This window comes from Sceloporus occidentalis, unplaced genomic scaffold (genome assembly GCF_023333645.1).
Source record: "Sceloporus occidentalis isolate IW3139 unplaced genomic scaffold, rSceOcc1.0.p SCAF_3, whole genome shotgun sequence".
NCBI lineage: Eukaryota > Metazoa > Chordata > Lepidosauria > Squamata > Phrynosomatidae > Sceloporus > Sceloporus occidentalis.
This window is the reverse complement of record NW_028316983.1, coordinates 221948959-221965502: the sequence shown is the minus strand read 5'-3', so window position 1 is coordinate 221965502 and position 16544 is coordinate 221948959. Positions and strand designations below refer to the sequence as shown.

The window sequence follows — 16544 nt, the reverse complement described above, 5'->3', positions numbered from 1 at the left end:
GTCTTTCGGTGAGACTCTGTGGTTGAAGTTGGCCATGGACCCAGATGTTCCCAGAGGGAACGTCTTGATCCAGTCCGTGAACATGGAGGGACATGGAGTGTAGCACTGAAAGGTATTGAGAGCAAAGGTTGCCAGGATGATGGGATTCTGCTCTTGAATGTAAAGCGATTGGGAAGTTGCTAACCAAAGAATAGGAAGCTCTCCAGAGACAGTTTGGGGCCCAGTGAAACTACTCCTGTAGGCAATAGCTTGGTCGACGCCTGCCCCAGGAGGGAGAGGGAGGCAGCCAGGGGCCATGTTTGACCCTCCAGTGAAATGTAAAGGGGCGCATGTCTTTATTTGATATGCAGTTTTCTTTGTTCAAAGTGCTATAAAAAGCTTAGTTCTCTAGAATTTGGAAGTGTTTCCATCTGCAGCAAAAATAAACTTATGTCTCCTTTCCAAACGGCTTCTGGGTCTCTCTGGTTAAAATTCTGGTTTTAAATTAACCTGCCACAGAAGGAGCGCGTTTTTCTGAGGGAGGTGGATGGCTGTGGTTGCCTGCCTCCGAGTCGCATGATTATTACTGTTATTATTATTATGTGAAGTCGAAGGCTTTCATGGCCGGCATCCATAGATTTTTGGATCTGAAGATGCCAGCCACAGATGCTGGCAAAACGTCAGGAATAACCTCTTCTAGAACATGGCCGCATAGCCCAAAAACCCCACAGAAATCTATTATTATTGTAAAACAATAATAAAAAGTGTAATTTAACACAAATAACACAGTCATAAAATCAAGACGAAAGTTGGGAGGCTTCCCTGAATAGAATAGTCTTTATTTAGACTTAAAGTAGTCTAAAGAGGCGGTGGTCAGCAAATTCATGAGAAGGAGACTTAAGGCGACCCTGAGTCTTGGCAAAGAGCGCTGCCGAGGGTCTAGCCAAAAAGACAAACAAGTGGGTCTTTCCTTGAATAGATCAAGCCCGAACTCTCCCTAGAAGCCAAGGTGATCAAACTGAGGCTGTCGTACTTCGGGCACATCATGAGAAAGCCATGAAGCATTACAAAAACAGTAATGCTAGGAAAAATGGAGAGCAGCAGAAAGAGAGGAAGGCCATATTCAGTGGTCCCCAAACTGTGCCCTTCAAGAGATTTCAGACTTCGGCTCCCAGATGCCTCAGCCATGTTTACCAGTAGTCTGGGATTCTGGGAGCTGAAGTCCAAAATCACTTAAAGAGCACACACTGCTAGATGCATGGACTCTAAGGAGAGCACAGGTATGAATTGGCAGGAACTAAGCAGAGCAATGGAGGACAGGGAGGTCTTTGAGATGTCTCATCCATAGGGTTGCCTTGGATCGAGATCAACAACAAAAAAAGGTGACCATACAATCCGACCCGCGCTCTCAGATCATCTGGGCAGCAGCTATTGAGGGTCCCAGGGGCCAGACTAGTCTCCACGTCCAGGAGAGCTTTTACCATCTTGGCCCCGACCCTCTGGAATTCTCTGCCCATCGAGCTCTGCTCGGCCACCTCCCTGGCCCAGTTTAAAAAGGGGCTTAAAACTTTTTTGTTCAAATCAGCATTCCCCGACACAAGCCCCAATTAGTTCTCCCCCCCCCCCCCAGGCCAGCAGCGGCAAGCTGGCTTGATTGTGTTAATATGTTGTAATTTTAATGTAAATATAATTGAGGTATTGTTTCGATGTTTTTATGATGTTGTACACCGCCCTGATTGAATGGAAGGGCGGTATAGAAATAAATTTTTTTATTATTTATTATTATTATAGAGATTTCTTGGCCTTTTTCTTCAGAGAAGGTTTGCCATGGTCATCCTCTGAGGCTGAGAGAGTGTGACTTGCCCAAGGACACCCAGTGGGTTTTTACTCTCAAGTGAGGAATTGGACCCTGGTCTCCAGAGTTATAGTCCAATTCTCAAACTGCTACACTACACTGGCTCTCTGAGTTAGATGGATATAGATGTATCTCCCCATAACAACCTGTAAGGGTCCTAAGATCTTGGGGGGAGTGTTAATAATAATAATTATATTATTATTAATAATAATAATACTCCCCCCAAGATCTTATTATTTCTTACCTGCTTCTCCCCATAGATCAAAACAGGGAACTACAAGTCAACAATGAACAACATCAAATAAGCCCATCATTAAAACATGCCACAGATTAAAAGGACAAATAAAAACATTTTAAAGCAGTCTACATTTAAAATTCAACATCTTAATTCACAGTTTAAAATTATCTGGATAAGACTGCTGGAAGGCTTTCTCTCAGCCCCCCCCCCCCCCCACCATCACAGGGTTGCTTGGTGTGGAGGGAAGACAGGGCCACCTTACTGGCTGCTCCTACGTCAGTGTTGCTTTTTCAGGAGAAGCTGGGCTGGCCCAGTGGTGACCAGACATCCTCCTATTCCAGGACATGCCTCAGCCTTCTGTCCAGGAGGAATTTCAAAACATCCTCCATTTTGAGCATGACTGAGAAGCATGAATTGATATTTATATGAGCATTTTAGCTTATATTTTGGTTGTGTCCTACATTTTTCTTGAAGGCCCTATATTTTGCAGTGCCTTCTTCTTTCTGGTGAGGACATCTGGTCAGCTCGGGCTGGCCATATTTTCATCCCACAGGCAGGCAGACGTTTTTATCCAAGCTGTGGTGGTTGTTGTTAACATTAACTTTTAACTTCCTTGGCGTGGACTACACCTCGTGGTGACTGTAAGGCGTGTTACAGACAGCCAAAATAAAGCTGCTTCGAGTCACAGTGGAGGTAATGGTATTTCAATGATGCATGCATCCTAAGAGTTCAGAAGTCTCACCAAAGCTACGCTCCAGTGGAGCGTGGCTTTGGTGCGACTTCTGGACTCTTAAGACGCATGCATCATTGAAACACCATACCTCCACTGTGACTCGAAGCAGCTTTATTTTGGCTGTCTGTAACAGGCCTAAGTGAGACATCTCCAAGACCCCCTCTGTCCTCCACTTCTCTACTCAAGCCCTGCAAATTCAGGCCCGTGTCCTCCCTGATCGAGGTTAACCCTTTGGCACAGTGGTTCCCAAACTCTGATCCTCCAAATGTTTTAGACGTCATCTCCCAGAATTCTTGTTTGATATCTAAAGTGGTTGGGGCTTCTGTGAGTTGTAAGAAGAAAGTTTGGGAACCACTGATTTCTAGCACATGGTCTCCCTCTGTTTCTATTGCCTTCCACTTTTTCCAGCATCGTTGTCTTTTCTCATGAGTCATTTTTCAAGCAGGCATTTAATATATACAGTGGGCCCCTTTTATCCGCTGGCATTTGCTTCCATGATCCCCCATGGATGCCAAAATCCATAGATGCTCAAGTCCCATTCAGTACAGTGGCATAGAAAATATATAAAATGGTGAAATCAAGGCTTGCTTTCTGGAATGTATATACTTTTAAAGTATTTTCAAGCTGTGGATGCTTGAATGCACAAATAAAAAAACCTGGGGATAAGGAGGGCTGACTGTAAGCATGTCAGGGAGGCTTTTATACAGGGTGTATGTTTTAGGGTTTTTTTTTTTAAAAAAAGTGTATGTTTTATGTTATTTTATACTGTTCTTTTGGCTGGATGATTTTTAATTGTTTTTATATTTTTTATTGTATTTTAAAAAAATGATCTTATCTGTGAGCCACCTTGAGTCCCTTTCTGGGAGACAGGAGGCATAGAAATGAAATGAATAAATAATAGGTACTGTTTACCACCTTGGCTCCTGATGGGGAGGCTAGGCACATTCTTAAGGCCCTGCCTTGTGGGGTTTTGCTTTTGTCTATCTTCATGGATATTTCTGGGCCCTGCAAAAAGCTGTTAGGAGTTCCCCATTGGCATGTTTATGTGAAACTGACTGTGCTTATTAAGAAGTTCTTTTTTAAAATAAAGCATCAGTCATCTAGGAAGCTATGCAGTTTTTGAAATGCTTTCTCTAAAGCTTCACAGTTTTTGAGTGTTTCCTGTTTTTTAACCTTGCCATATGAGTAAAGTTATGCTGAATAGGATGCTGTCTTATCTTTTTCTGTGATAGGTTGGCCTTAGGGTCACCATAAATTGGAAGGAGTTGAAGACACACAACAACAACAGCCACTTATTTACCTTGAGTAGGTGAAGTTGAAGAAACAATATAACCCTGGCCTTCACTGAGTTCAGGTCCTTGAGGTCATCCTCTTGAAAGATATAGCTTGCTCTGTTGTTTTTGTTGTGTGCTTCCAAGTCATTTTTTACTTATGGCAACTCCAAGGTGAGCCTATCATAGGCTTTTCTTGACAGGTTACTTCAGAGGGGGTTTGCCTTTGCCATCCTCTGAGGCTGAGAGTGTGTGACTTGCCCACGGTCACCAAGTGAGGTTTTTATGTTTGAGTGAGGATTTGACCCCTAGTCTTCAGAGTCCTAGTCCAATACTCCAACCACTGCACCACACTACCCCTCAGTTTGCTCTGTTACAGGGAAGTTAAAGCTCTGCTCTGATTCTCCAGTTAATTTTCTTGCCCTTGGTTGTGCACAGCTAAGCTACTTGTATTTTATGGGGCCATATTTGGTGCCTTACTCTTGGCCCTCTATACCTGTTATTTCTTTCATTCCCTGCCTTGTGGTCACCTCCTGGAATTGAACATGCTGCTGATCTTCTCTTTTCTTGAGAAGCAGTTTAAAATCAGACTAGAGTGTCTGTGAGTGAGAGATGTATTTTTACCCTGAGCACAGTGAAAATTGGTTACAGGGATGTATCACAGAATACAAATGAAACTGAATGGTAGTCTGTGTTCAGTTACATGGATAAAAGGCAGCAGCTGGTGTTAGGCCTGAGATATGAAACCATGTTACCATTTGTTTCTTGGTCACATGCACTGGCTGGCTGAAGATTTAGATATTTCCTCCCAGAAAACAAGTTCTTGCACAAGGAGTATGATTGACAGATTAATCTGCATTGCATTTATGAACTTGTTATGCAGATATATTTAGCTTCAAAGCCCTTTTCAGCTTGTAATTATAGCCTTTGCTGAAAACTGTATAGTTTTTTATTACTTACAGTGTTAAAGGATGACAAATATTAGACATTGTAAAGGGTTGCATGCCTTTTAAAACCAGCATATAAATATGATCTCAAAGAATGCATTTAACAGAGTATTATAATTTTTCCTACAGCTGTTTGGCTGTATTCAAGTCTGCTTTGTTTCTAACTAGATCCATATGTTGGATTTGTGAATTTGTGTTGTGGTTAAAATTAGGAAGATTCTGATAACATGGCTGTGTGCAGAGCTCCCCAGAAATGGAATCTGATGGGATTGGGGGCGGGGGGGGGGGGGGCTTAAGGCTGGGTGTGGTTGACATTTTCATGGATGAGTAGAGTATCTCCTGTTAAAAGGAACATCCTATCAAATCAGTATTGTTCTGTTTTTACATTCTCAGCTGTTTAGTACAGTGAACTTGTAAACTTATTGTAGGTTTGACAAACAGCTGTTGAGATGTATTTGGAAAAGGGCACATTTTGGGTTAGCCATGGGCCCCAAAAAGGAAAACACTATTTTATCCTCATTTGATGAATCTATCCAGTGTAACAGCTAACTTCTATAGAAACAGCTGCCTTGGACTAGTCAAAAAGGAGAATTTCCTGGATCAAGAAGATTAAAGATTGTGTTAAAAGAGATACTTTAATATTGTTGTATAAAGCAAATGAAAAGAAAATACAAAATAAATCTATAGTATTAAAATTTTGCAAATTGGTGATTGTGTAATACAGTAGTTCTCTTTTCTGTGCCCCACTCCCCTAGGAAATGTTGGGTTAATGTTTGTACCCCGAAATAGTAATATCACATTTGAAGATGAAGAAGTCTAATTTCTAATTTTTGAACCACATACAATACTGCAAATGAAGAAACTGAACTTGAAAAAATAAGCTTTTAACTCAAGGCATAAAATGCAAATCTAAATTGAGCAATTAGATTCTGATTTATTCAGAAAAAACTGAGGTATGACTCCTGACTCATCACTCCAGGACATAAACCATCCTTTGTCACACACCCTGAAATTCCATCTCATACCCCCTTAGGTGCAGGAACCCCAGGTTGGGAACCCCTGATGTAATATTAAGGCAGAATATGCAGAACTGTATTTATAGATTACAAAATAATGTAAGTTAGATGGATGCCGATAGCTTTTGGAAACTTGGTGGCATGGGATGGTCTAGTAGAGCCGCTCTGAGTGCCTTTAGGGCTGAAGGGTGGGGTATAAATTCCCTAAATAAATAAATAAATAGTGAAGCTTTAGTAAAGATTTATTGTATAGATGGATGTGGATGAAGTCATTCTTACCACTTCATTCTCAGTCCCTTCTTTGTAACCTGTACCATAAGTGGCCTTCCTCAAAGGAATACATTACAATTAATACTTCCACACAGTAATTACAACTTCCTCTACAGTTGTGTACTATATTCAACTCTCTGTGCCTTTTCATCTTGAATCATCTCATTGGCATGTGGATGAAGTGCTCTCTGAAAGCCAGAAGAGGAAAAAATACCTCTTTGTTTAGGAAATCTGCATCTCCTAAACACACACTTTTCTCTCAGAAACAATGAAAAAGAGCATTAAGATTTATATAGGTGGCCAATCCATAGATTCACTACATCTGTATATTCCCACATCCTTTTTCATTTCACTTTATATCGACAAAACAAGCAAAACTGATATTTGTTATCATCCTGTCCCCCAGCAGCTTTTCTCCATGAAATTCATATTTTAGAATTTAAATCCATATTTTTTGCAAATTCTATGAGAGTTTACTCTTCCCTATAACCTCCTACATTCCCTCACCACTAGCTGGGTCCCACAAGCCTCTGGAAATTTGGTGGTCCATGGATGGTTGCAAAGGAGAAAGGAAGTAGTTGATCTAGGTGAATATTTAAAATGAACAGGCTCCTGGGAGGTCATGCTTCAAACATACCCTGTGATGAGAATTTGGTTTGGTTATCTTCCACTGTTCTGTTTTGGAGTGATTTACACCTGACCACCTCCCCAAACTGCATGCAGGTACATTTCCTTCTCATTAAAGCCATGTTTTCTTACTTCGTACAAGGAGGAATCCAGACCCATCCAGAATCTTTTTATGTATCACCTGTGTTCATATCACCGACCCCCCCCCCCCCAATAATAGGGAATGAACAGAGGGAGCAGGCTGAGAAGAATGCTGGATCACTTTTGAGGGTGAACTTAGAGGTTAATGGAATTCCTGCCTGAGTATGAAGCGTACTCCACTACCAGTCATGTGTGCCCTGCCTAAACTTTTTTATAGGCATGCTTAGGGACTAAAAAAATGGATAAAAACATATAGTTGCTCAGAGCTCAGTGAGGATGGGCACGATACAAATGTGCTAAACAATTATTTCTGTTAAGATAGTTTGAATATGACTAAAGTTCAGAAAATAAAGTTTGCCTGCCTTGAAAGTAAAGTGAATTGATAGGAACTAAGACAGCTCGAAAATAGGTTTTCTGATTTTGTCATTTGTATCCATTGGGTTGGGCGAAGTGCTGGCATGGAACTGCATGCCACCCCATGGCTGCTTTTGTAGGGCATGATGCCACAGCCTGCCTTTTACCTTGCCAAAATAATAATAATAATAATTGAGTTGCTTTTCCAATAATGGTAATTTCCTAATGATCCCTAGGCAGTTCTAAGAAAAAAAAAATTTCCCAGAAACTTTTAGTTACTTCAGCATTGTTTGCTTGCTGTATGTGGTCCTCAGAAGACAGAAAACTGGTCCTTGAACCCACTGAAGCTGTCCATTCTCTGTGTTGATTATAGACATACATAATGGGCATGCAGAGTTAAATTGCAGAAAATAGGAGTACAGGATCATTTCTGGCCTCAATTGCTGACTGTAGTATAGAAGATGTTAGATACTGGATCCAATAGGAAGTCCTCAGTAGTTGAACTTTACTGTATATTAGTTTTTAATCTTTTACTTAGAAAAGTTGGATGAGTGAATGAGTCCTGATTGCATGGTGCCACCTACTTAATTGATTAATTGGGCCTAATTGATTATTTCCTTATTAATTAAACATAATTTGTGTCCAAATAGGGAACTTGTAATTTTATTAAAGCAGGTGGTAATTAAATCCTGTGCACAAGAGGCAGGGAAGTGCATGAGCACAGTGCATACTTATTTGTGGTTACACATCATCTTAATGCATGTGTTGAGTGCAGGGTCAAGGTTTCATAGAATCAGAGACTTAGAAGAGACCACAAAGGCCATTCAATCCAACTCCCTGCCATGCAGGAAGACACAATCAGCACTCCTAACAGATGGCCACCCAGCCTCCAAACAAGGAGACTCCACTAATCTCTGAGGCAGCATATTCCATTGTTGAACAGCTCTTACCCTCAGTATCCTTCTTGAACTGAATATCCTTCTTATCAATATCCTTCTTGAACTGTGGTACTGGACATAGTATTCTAGGTGAGGTCTGGCCAAAGCAAAATAGAGAGGAACTACTACTTCCCTCCATGTAGAAGCTACTCTTATTGATGCAGCCTAAACTTAACATTGGCTTTTTAGTTGCTGCATCACACTATTTGCTTATGTTCAGCCTGTGGTCTACTAAAACTCCTAGATCCCTTTTGCATGTATTGTTGTCGAGCCAGGTGTCAATCATCCTATATCTGTGCATTTCATTCTTTCATTCAAAGTGTAGTACCTTACATTTCTTCATGTTGAAATACATTTTGTTAGTTTCAGTCCAGATCTCCAGTCTGTTAAGGTTATTTTAAATTTTGATCCTGTCCTCTCGTATATTAGCTACTCCTCTTAATTTGATAAACATGGCCCCTGTTCTATCATCCAAGTCATTTATAAAGATTTTAAATAGCACTGGGCCCAGGATGTAACTGGTTCCTAGTCTCCTCTCTCCAGGATGAAGAGGAGCAATTGGTGAGCACCTTTTGGGCTTGGCTAGTCAACCAATTACAAATCCATCGAACAGTTGCATTGTACAGCCCACGTTTTACTAGCCTTTTTACAAGAATATCATGGGAGGACTTGTCAAAGGCCTTACTGAAATCAAGGTATGCTACACCCACCAGGCTTGTGACCATCCAAACAAGAGAAAATATTAATTTGGCATGACTTTTTTTAAAGAAACCCATGTTGACTTTTAGTGATCTTGGCATTTCTTTCTAAGATGTTACAGGCCATATGTTTAATGATCTAGCCTAGAATCCTCTGTTCAGTTTTAAAAAGTAAGTGTAAATGAGAATATGTTCAAATTGAATCCAGGTTTCATTTTAAATTGAGTTATTGTAACATATTTAACATGCAGATATATTTAAGTAGGGGTGAGGAAAGTGTGGCCTTCCACATATTCCTTACTGCATCTCCCATCTGTGCTAGTTAGCCAAGGCAATAAGGAGGAAGGCATGGAGTTCCAGTATAACAGCCTCTGTTGCTGCCACCCTTTGGGAGTGAATAAAAGAGTTATAAAATCTATATTATGTTAATAGTCTGATGAATATTTCTTGTGGTCAACACAGCTATGCATAGATTTTGTATGAAGAATTAGAGTGCATTAGTACCTCTAAACTAGGAACACCCAAGTGCAGACACCTTTTGGTAGTCCTTTAGTATAAGTCTAGAAATTTTTGTCCAAATATTGACCCCAAAAAGCTGGGTCAACTTATCCACAGGTCAATGTAATATTATATTTTACATTGTATTCTTCTCCTTCTCTAAGTAGAGTGGCAAAAGGTAAGAGCTTAGTTCATCCTAGGACCACCCAAAAGAAGCACCAGTGCTAGGGTTGCCATAATTCTCTACTATAAACTGGGACAAAATGTAGGATAAAATTTAGACCAATATGTAGGACAATTGTAGGATAAAATTTAGCCCAAAATGTAGGACATTTAAGAAAAATGGAGGACCTTAAATGTCCTGCATTTTTGGCTAAATTTTATCCTACCATTGTCCAATATTTTGGTCTAAATTTTGTCCTACATTTTGTCCCAGTTTATAGTAGAGAATTATGGCAACCCTAAGCACCAGCCCCTCTACACTTTCCACCATCATACCACTTCTGGCCTTTTTGAATGCTTGGTTTGGAAAATGGCAGTGGTGGCACCTCTTTAGTTCTTCCCCTCGAAGGAGTGCCAAGAGGAATTGGGCTTAGAAGGATCTGAATAAAACATTTCTGTATGAAGATAGTAAATTTTGTCCTTTACATCCTTTGTTACATGCCCCCACATTTTATCGTCGACTTATCCATGAGTCATATCAAAATCCATAATTTCTGGCCCCAGAACCCATCCTAGACTTATACAAGAGGTTGACTTATAGTTGAATATATATATGGTAATTGCACTGGCTATTCTTCAGTGCGTTTTTCCCTGCAATTTTCCCTCCATTTTATTATCAGTATACATATACATTTAGGTGATGGCAAATTGGTTTTATATTGGTGTGTGGCCAAGGTTCAGCTTGTTTGCCCTTCCAACACATGTCTAATTGTGGTCCTGTTATTGGCTTTCACTGGTGTTCTTAGTAAGGTTTCTTACATATCTTGTTCTTTCTTCACTTTTCTTTTGGCGAGGAGAGACATTTCCTAGGACTGCCAGCAAACATTTAATGGAAGCTATGGTTCTCATAAGTAGAGCCGTAGTACATATTGGTACTGAATTCTTGGAATTTAGCAAAGGAGTCATTGCATTCCATTCACATTGTTGTGTCCTTAATCTAATGTTGGATCCAAACATTACTGAAAATGTCGGGCTGCCAAAGAAAATCACATCAGGCAGAACATTATGCATTATGTTGTTGTTGTTGTTGTTGTAAAAAAATTATATCCCATCCTCTATCCAAAGATCTCATGGCATTGCCTTACAGAACCAGTCTTACATGTTTTAGAAGAATGATGGGATACTTGTGAAACTGCTACTTAGTGGAGAAATATCTGGAATTGCTTTTTTTAAAAGGTGGGGGGGAACGGTATGGAGAACTGATGCGTTGTTGTTGTTGTTGTGTGCCTTCAAGTTGCTTCCAACTTAATGGCAACCCTATCATGGGATTTTCTTGGCAAGTTTCTTCAGAGGGGAGTTGCCATTTGACATCCTCTGAGGCTAAGAAAATGCAGTTTGTCCAAGATCATCTTGTGGGTTTACATGGCTGAGCTGGGATTTGAATCCTGGTCTTCAGAGTCATAGTCACAATGCTCAAACCACTACACTACATTGGCCCCTTAATTCAAGGGAAATGTATCCATCTAAATATTGAAAGTTTATTTAAATTTTATTTTTACAAGGTTGCTGCTGAGAGTAGAGAAGCGATTGATGGGAGTTGCAGTCTGGTAACATCTGGAAAGCCTTCTCGTTGGCTGCTCCCACCCTGTGGAACTCGCTTCCATAGGAAGCTAGGCTGGCCCCCTCCCTGCTGGCCTTTTGCTATCAAGCAAAAACATTTTTATTCAAACAAGTTTTTTAAAATCATGCAAGCCTGATTTTATTTGTTGAGGGGCGTAGTGGTGGTGGTTTAAATTATGTTTTTAACTTTTGTATATTTTAAATTTTAACCTAGTATTTTAATTAGATTATTTTAATTGTTTTTAAACATGCTGTTTTAATGTGCTTTATATTGTGAGCTACCTTGGGTCCCTTTTTGGGAGAAAGGCAGGATAGAAATTAGATAGATGTTACCCACTCAACTTTAGAGCAGAAGTTATCAAACTTTGATCTACCAGGTGAATCAGCTCCCAGAAGGCCCAGGCAACTTGGCTAGTGGTAAGGGATTCTGGGAGCTAAATTGTAAAACATCTGGAGAATCAAAGAGTGAGAACCAGTGCTTTAGAGCTTGACCTCTAAGTCTGCATCCTAAAAGCACTTATGAGGGAGGATGTTCTTTGCATTCATGATCACTGCCATCTGAGTAAATGTACATAGGAACATTTATTTATGTGTAACTATATTTAGAATGAAACTGTAGGTGACCAATTTGCTATAATGGTTCTGCATTTATTTTTAGATATGGCTCGTGGACAGCAGAAGATCCAGTCACAGCAGAAAAATGCCAAAAAGCAAGCTGGACAAAAAAAGAAGCAAGGCCATGATCAGAAGGCTGCAGCTAAGGCTGCTTTAATATACACATGCACCGTCTGTAGGGTAAGAAGTGCAGAAAGCAAAAAGTGTTTTGTGTCAGGCTTTCTAGTCCACAAGTGGAACTTCTGTAGTATGAAACTATTGAGATGGTGGAAACTAGCCTCTGTATGTGAGTTTCTGTTTCTTGGTGTCTCTCTCATACTTACACACTGTCATGTACAGAAACGTTTCAGTTCAGAAATCCAGGCTTCAGTAGTGAACTAGGAAATTTTATTGAGAAACCAAAGATGCTTACAGCATTAACACAGTGTAATTAAAGCATACAGTAATTCAAAATTTGAGCAGGTTTACATCCCACTCGCCCATAAAATCAAACACACTTATTTTCTCCCCTTCCCAGGGCCATCCCTTCTCACGAGACTCATCTTGAAAGCACAGATTCTCCTCTCCTGGCATCTACTCCTTAACCACCAAAGAAATGTAGGCAACATGTCATCTTACCAATTGAGATATAACTACATGTCCCATCCTCCAGTGTTACTACAATGTAAAATGTTGCAAGCAAGTAAAGAGAGTCTCTATTAATTATGGCAGACACGCTCAGGGATTCAAATCCTGACACACACTGATATACACATCCACACACCTATCTACCTACCTGTGTATGCATGTATGTTACCCTTTGTGCTTTGAACTGGAGAAAAAACACTTCAGTGGAATATTTTTTATAATGCAAATAACAGGCACCGCAGGCATTATTTAGATTGGCCTCTGGACTGGAGGACAGAGGGGCTTAAAGTTTCTGGAGTTGAAAATTAGCATTAAAAATTAATTTTAAAAAGCAGAAAGTTGGGGGGATGGGTTCTTTCCAGTTCAGTAGACTGCAGAATCAAGACATCCAACACTACTGCATCAGAAAACTCTAAACTATGCACACACACGCACACACACTGGAGTTTCAATATGAATGGTGCACTTAGTACCTGCAGTTTGCTCTTTAGGAAGGAAGGGAAGCCCTTCCTGCTGCAGCCAGCATGAATAACAAGGAGGAGCAGCCCTGGAGCCAGAGGTTCTTAGTTGCTGGTATAAAATATAAGCACTTCAGATATGGGAAAGAATTAATAATTTGCATATAGTTTCTGAGAAAATATCTTAAAGGAAGGGTGGGAAAGTGAAATCAACTGTGTTCAGCAACCCCACAGGCAGTTTTGGACTGCACCCGCACTGCAGAAATAATCCAGTTTGACACCACTTTAAATGTCATGGCTCAATTCTATAGAATTCTGGGGTTTGTAATTTGCTGTGGCACCAGAGCTCTGATAGAAGGCTAAATATCTCACAAAACTACAGTTCCCAGCATTCCATAGCACTGAGCATGATAGTTGAAGTAGTATCAAATTGGATTATTTCTGCAGTGCAGTTGTAGCCTTGGTGGTCCATGATATCCAAGGTTTTTTTTTCCTGAAAATAGTCTTTCTGGGAACAGTTGTTTGAAAATGCTCCATGTGGGTGGAGGGGATTCACTCTTTTTGGCCTCACCCAATTCCATTTTAAATCTGGGGAGGCCTTTTTTTTTCCAACAGGAAGTGACCTCGAAGTTAACTGAGAGGCCGCAGAGTGTTCTAGATTTGCTTCCAGCGCTACCTGTGGGACATTAGAGAGGCATTGGGAGAGGGGATCAAATAATTTTGGCAAGGAGGTGCAACCTTCCAAGCTTTCCTGCAGGCCCATCATGGCTTCTAGATGCTCAATAGTTGTCTATCCCTGCCCTAAACTTTTCTTTTTCATAGGAAGCATAGGGGCTGTACAAACAGCCCTGAAGGGGCAGCTTTCAGCCTCCCATTCTTCAGTCAGATTGGGGCCGCAGCAGCCTCATGCTGTGGACCCTATCCGGCCTTTCAAGGGCTTGCATCATCTAGATGCAGCGCCAGAGGCACACCATGATGCTACGCGCCATCTGGAACGGTGCACGGCATCAGGGCGCCCTGGGAAGTGGAGTTGGACATGCGTCATCAAGAAACTACACCCTGACTCTGCCCCCAAGCTGGCCTTTCAGGCCAGTCTGGACAGGGCCGTAGATAGAGAATGCTGTTAAAACACTGCCTACATATACAGTTGTCCCTCCATGTTCGCTAGGGTTAGGGGAACAAGACCCCCGTGAATATGGATAAACCGCAAATAACAAAAACACTGTTTTTACTTGAGATGACACCTCTCTAGGAATCTCTAGGTCCTCCAGTGCAACTCTGTGGTCGATGTCCAACATACACTGACCATAGAATGGCACTGGAGTAGCTACAAAGGGTCTTTCAGTGCAACTTTTAGTTAAAGTTGACCACAGAGTTGCACTGGAGGACCTAGACAGTCCTAGAGAGAACATATTAATGAAATCCGTGAATAATCAAAGCTGCAAATATCAAAGCCGCAAATATGGAGGGATGACTGTAATTCTTACTTTAATTCATCCTTTGTGGCATAAGCAGGTGGCATATCAATCCACTTTTCTCTCCTATCTTACTGTATGAGTACAATTTCTTTTCCTAGGAGTGAAATTCAGCTGCTGGGCATTTTGTGGTAATATATCTGAAAGGTTACCTAGCAACCATTTGAGTGTCATCTTGATAAAAATACATGTCTGTGATTCCTGCATGTTTGCTGGGGGAAATTCTGTGCCCTGACAGGACGTAGTCATGTATTATGTATAATGTATACACACAATATAATAAATTCGTGTTAATTGGTAGACTAAGATGTCAGGAAGAAGGAAGCTGAAGCATCCACATTTCATATGGTCCTACTCAATAGTTATAAGCCATACTTGGATTTGAGTCTTCCAAGGCCACATACCGTAACAAGTTTGAGAACATAATAATATATAAAAGCAATAAAAGAATAAATTTCATGCATAACAGACATGGTTAGAATGCATGAATGTGAGCATCTAAGTCAGGGGTAGGCAACCTTTTTGAGCCAGGGGCCGGGTTGCTGTCCCTCAGGCGACTGGGGGGCCGAAGCCGGGGGTGGAGCTTCAACCCTCCGGGGTGGGGCCACATGCCGGGGGTGGAGCTTCCACCCTCTGGGGCGTGCCCGCGTGCCGGGGGGTGGAGCTTCCACCCTCCAGGGGTGGGGCTGCATGCCGGGGGCGGAGCTTCCACCCTCCAGGGGCCAGGCCTCTCCATCTTTACTGGCCCCTGACGGGGCCCCAGGCCCCGTCAGAGACCGGCAAAAAAGCTGGTGGGGGCCGCCTGCGCTGGAGGGTCCCAGAGACGGCAAAGGGCCCCCCAGAGGCCCCCTGCCGCCCTCGGAGCCCTCCTGGAGGGCCCCAGAGATGGCAAAGGGCCCCCCAGAGGCCCCCTGCCTCCCTTGGAGCCCTCCTGGAGGGCCCCAGAGATGGCAAAGGGCCCCCCAGAAGCCCCCTGCCGCCCTCAGAGCCCTTCTGGAGCTGCCGCTGCCGCCACCCGTCGCAGCTTTTTGCCGCTCTGGGCACCGCCATTTTGGGCGGCAAAATGGCGGCACCCATAGCCCCAGAGGCCGCTATGGGTGCCGCCATTTTTTCGCCCAAAATGGCGGCGAAGTCTCGTGCAACCTCGGGGAAGGTCACGCGAGACTTCGCCACCATTTTGCCACCCAAAATGGCAGCACCCAGAGCAGCGAAAAGCCATGACGGGCGGCCGGTGTGGCGGCGGCGGCGGCGGCAACAGCAGCCAGGGGCCAGTCGGCAGGCCTCTGCGGGCCGCATCCGGCCCGCGGGCCGGAGGTTGCCGACCCCTGATCAAAGTGTACCTCTTCCATCTTGATACCTTTCACATTTTTGGCACTATTAATCCCATTAACCATTCTAGCTAAGAATAATAGGAGTTGTAATCCAGCAAATCTGGAAGGTATCTTTGGTAGGAGTGATCTGAATATAAACTGTCATACAGCTATTCCTAAGACACACTTGGGAAAGCAAGTATATTGGTCATATATCTAGTAATTACTCTTTAGTTAGATGCAGACCTGCTTTTCTCTAGACCAGTGATGGCGAACCTTTTGTAGTTCGCATGCCAGGGGCGGGGCTTCTACCTCCAGGATGGGGGCTGGGTGCCAGGGGCGGAGCTCCCGCCCCCAGGGGCGGAGTTTCTGTCCCCCTTTTCCCTCTCCTCTGCATTTGCTGGCCTCAAAGGGTCCCTTTGGGACTCTCAGAGACCAGCAAATTGGCCTTGGAGGACAGCGCACTGTCTTCCAAGGACTGTTTGCCAGCCTCTGAGAGTCCCTTTGGGGCTGTCAGAGGCTGGCAAACAGTCCTCGGAGGACGGCGCCCAGCGGCAGGAGCCATTGGGCTCCGTCCTCCGGGTTTTGCCGGCCTCTGAGAGTCCCTTTGGGGCTGTCAGAGGCTGCCAAACAGTCCTCGGAGGACGGCTCCAAGGGACCCGTTCACTCCGAGGAAAGGGAGGCCAAGGAGAAGGGGACCGGGAACCCGTCC

The 16544-nt window shown here is 42.7% G+C and overlaps 1 protein-coding gene across 3 annotated transcripts in view; it reads left to right on the top strand.

Moving 5' to 3' along the window:
* The window catches only part of ZNF706 (zinc finger protein 706), a 38930-nt gene that overhangs the window by 362 nt on the left and 22024 nt on the right, over window positions 1–16544 (top strand). For all 3 annotated transcript variants that reach the window (XR_016280645.1, XM_089517736.1, XM_089517735.1), the window contains exon 2: window positions 12006–12142. Coding sequence is in view for 2 of the 3 variants with exons in the window: in XM_089517736.1 (XP_089373862.1) it covers window positions 12008–12142 (135 nt within the window). In the remaining variant the exon portion in view is untranslated. The remainder of the gene's footprint in view (window positions 1–12005; window positions 12143–16544) is intronic.